At 39.8% G+C, this 3,411-nt stretch overlaps 1 protein-coding gene across 1 annotated transcript in view; it reads right to left on the reverse strand.

The window, feature by feature from the left end:
• Positions 1-3,411, reverse strand: part of NDUFAF6 (NADH:ubiquinone oxidoreductase complex assembly factor 6) — a 20,117-nt gene that overhangs the window by 6,892 nt on the left and 9,814 nt on the right. The window contains exons 4-5 of the mRNA XM_023743608.1: positions 2,430-2,532; positions 1,048-1,196 (exon numbers count right to left, since the gene is read on the reverse strand). Of these exons, the coding sequence (XP_023599376.1) occupies positions 1,048-1,196; positions 2,430-2,532 (252 nt within the window). The remainder of the gene's footprint in view (positions 1-1,047; positions 1,197-2,429; positions 2,533-3,411) is intronic.

Consider the following 3,411-nt stretch of genomic DNA (forward strand, 5'->3'; position numbering starts at 1 on the left):
TTATATTAGCAATTAAAAAGCATACTTAAAACTAACTTAGCTCAAGAAAACAGGTGAGAGAACAGTAAGTACAATATAATGTCTATTTTGTTTTTAAAAATATATGGATGTGTACATATATGTGTATGTGTGGCTGTGTATATATACACAGGCGCGCTCTCTCTCCTCTCTCTCTCTCTCTCTCTCTCTCTCAAGAATATGCAACAGGATGATAATTAACAACAGCTGTAGTAGTAGAACAAAAATACACAAGCAAGAGCCCTAGCTGGTTTTGCTCAGTAGATAGAGCGTTAGTCCTGGGTTCGATTCTGGTCAAGAGCACATGTCCAAGTAGCAGGCTTGATCCCCAGTAGGGGGCGTGCATGAGACAGCCGATCAATGATTCTCATCATTGATGTTTCTACCTCCTCTCTCCCTCTCCCTTCCTCTCTGAAATCAATAAAAATATATCTTAAAAAAATACACAAGAAAACAAACATATAAGACGTTTTAAAAGCACAGACAATAATGATTCTCATACAGAAACTAAAAGTTCTCATAAACAATATTCTTGTCTTAAGGATGATTTCCTCCTCTAAAATAAAGAACAGGCTGGTCCTGGCCAGGTAGCTCAGTTGGTTGGAGCCTCATCCCAATACGCCAAGGTTGCGGGTTTGATCCCCAGTCAGGGCACATACCTGAATCAACCAATGAATGCATAAGTAAGTGGAACAACAAACCAATGTTTCTCTTTCTCTCTCTCTTCTCTCCTCAATTAAAAAATAAAATAAAATAAAATAAAATAGAACAGGCTAAGCTAACAGTAGGAATAATTACTGTCATTGCTTGGAAGGGAGTAAGCATCCACATGAAGCTACACCAAGTGAGGTTCTCCGGATTTCCTTACTCATAGCTCCACCAGAGACCGAAAATGCCTGACTGACAAAAATTCTCACTTGATAACCAAGGAGCCGAAAAGAAACACACATTCATTTCAAAGCAGTTCCTTGAACAGACTAAGCAAAGAGCCAAGAAATAACATCCCTCCCATCTTCCTGAGGTAAATACAAGTAACAGCCTTACCAGCATACAAATGTCCATGGGAAGGAACACCCTTCTTCTGCTAGTGTGATACGGCGTGGCTCTCAAGCAAGTGACAATGCCGTGCGCCTTTCCAATGTGACTTGCAGCATGATCTGCATGAAGGTCCTTTACACCTGTGGTTTTGAAAGTAATCACAGGACTGCTCTTTAAATGCATAAGTCAACAGAAGTACAAAGAGAAATCACCTACACATGTAAAACTAATTGTTTATCCTAATGCATTCACATCTGAAAAACAGGATCTATGAGTAAAATGGGCACAAAAACAAGCTGACTACTAAACTAAAAACACATTTGGAATTGTAATCAGCTATCATGGAAAAACAACATGAGTGTTTCATTTCTTCTCAGTGCAACGTCCATACGACCTCACTTTAAGTATATTCTGCTCTTTGCTCCCTCCTTTCATTGTGTTGGCAAACATGTCACTGAATGTGCAGGCAGAACAGGCCTGGGAAATTCAATATGCATAGGACAAAATAACATTTATTCCTTTAGGGTGACATAAAAATATATTACCGTCTCCAAATGGATGTTACTGTCCTTGTGCCAAGTAATTTCCTCATTACAATCCTCATTACTATAAGACCTTCCCAGCTTAGAGGCTTAAAAAATCATCAGCCCTGGCCTGTTTGGCTCAGAGGTTGGAACGTCGGCCTGCGATCGAAAGATCTCGGGTTCGATTCCCGGTTGGGGCGTGTGCGGGAGGCAACCAATCGATGTGCCTTTCTCACATCGATGTGTTTTTTTCTCTCTCTCTCTGTCTCTCCCCTTCCTTTCCACTCTCTCCAAAAAAAAAATCAATGGAAAAAATATTTTCGGGTGAGGATTAACTAACATAAAAAAATAAAATAAACATCCGTAATTACCAGATTATTAACTATGACATTCCCATGAAGTAGCTAAAGTATTTTTTTAAATATATTTTTATTGATTTCAGAGAGGAAGAGAGATAGAAACATTAATGATGAGAGAGAATCACCTATTGGCTGCCTCCTGCACACCCCCCACTGGGGACCGAGCCCACAACCTGGGCATGTGCCTTTGACCGGAATCAAATCCAGGACCCTTTAGTCCGCAGGCTGATACTCTATCCACTGAGCCAAACCAGCCACAGCTAAAGTATTTTTATTAGAGCCGAAGCATTGTGATTAGTCTGCACTCCAAAGACAAACATATATTCCTCTTCTTGCTCAAAAAAAAAAAATATAGCTGTTCCTTTACAAATGATGCAAAGAAAAACTTCAGTGTTAAAGTGGTTAGATTGTCAAATTATGAAAGAATGAAGTCTGAAACGTGTTTTATTCAGAAAAAGAGAAGTATGAAATTAAAAAAAACACAACTTACCCAATATTTCTAGTGTTAAATAAAGAAGAGAACTCTGTGTGTTTTCGGCATAATTTTCCAGTTCCTGGATATTACGATATGCTTTGTCATCCAAATTTTTTTCCTATAATCAAACAAAAGGCAAATCAAGTTTGCTGAATTATCAAAATTTATAAAGACACGATTTTTTGCCCAAAAGAACTGAATAATAAAAACATTAAGTATATACTGTTTATACAAAGTAAAAGAAGATTAAAATAAAATTAAGATATGAAAGTTCTACACAATCTTACAAATCTCCCCTCAAAATAAATACCTCAGGATTAATCTCAATGCACAAATCACCATGAACATAGGTTGGCTTAATTTTTAATTCCTTCGAAAGAATATCACGAAAAACTGACTTTACTGAGCTCTTACTTCAGCACTAACCATTATCTTTTTAATCTTAGCATCCCCCCAAAGATAACAAAATAATACTTTTCCCATTTTGCAGATGAAGAAACTGAGTCCCGGACACATTAAGTAATATTCCTAAGGTCACATTCTATATAATAAAACCCTAATATGCAAATCGACAACACAGTGGAATGACCGGTCACTCTGATGCACACTGACCAGCAGGGGGCAGATGCTCAACACAGGAGCTGCCCCCTGGTGGTCAGCACACTCCCACAAGGGGAGCACCACTCAGCCAGAAGCTGAGCTCGCTGTTCCTTAGTGCTGCCGTGGAGGAAGGAGAGGCTCCCGCCACTGCCACTGTGCTCATCAGCCATGAGCACGGAGCGGGCCTAAGCTGGCAGGTGGACATCCCCCGAGAGTCCTGGACTGCGAGAGGGCGCAGGCCCAGGCTGAGGAACCCTCCCCAGTGCACGGGCCTCTAGTAGCTAATAAATGGTAGAGATAGGATTCAAACCACACATTTTGACTGTCAAGCCCATGCTCTCATAAGGAAAAGTGCCTAGGAAAAGAAAGGACTCCATTATTGCTGCTATAGTCTTTA

Source organism: Myotis lucifugus, unplaced genomic scaffold (assembly GCF_000147115.1).
Source record: "Myotis lucifugus unplaced genomic scaffold, Myoluc2.0 scaffold_403, whole genome shotgun sequence".
In the NCBI taxonomy this organism is placed as follows: domain Eukaryota; kingdom Metazoa; phylum Chordata; class Mammalia; order Chiroptera; family Vespertilionidae; genus Myotis; species Myotis lucifugus.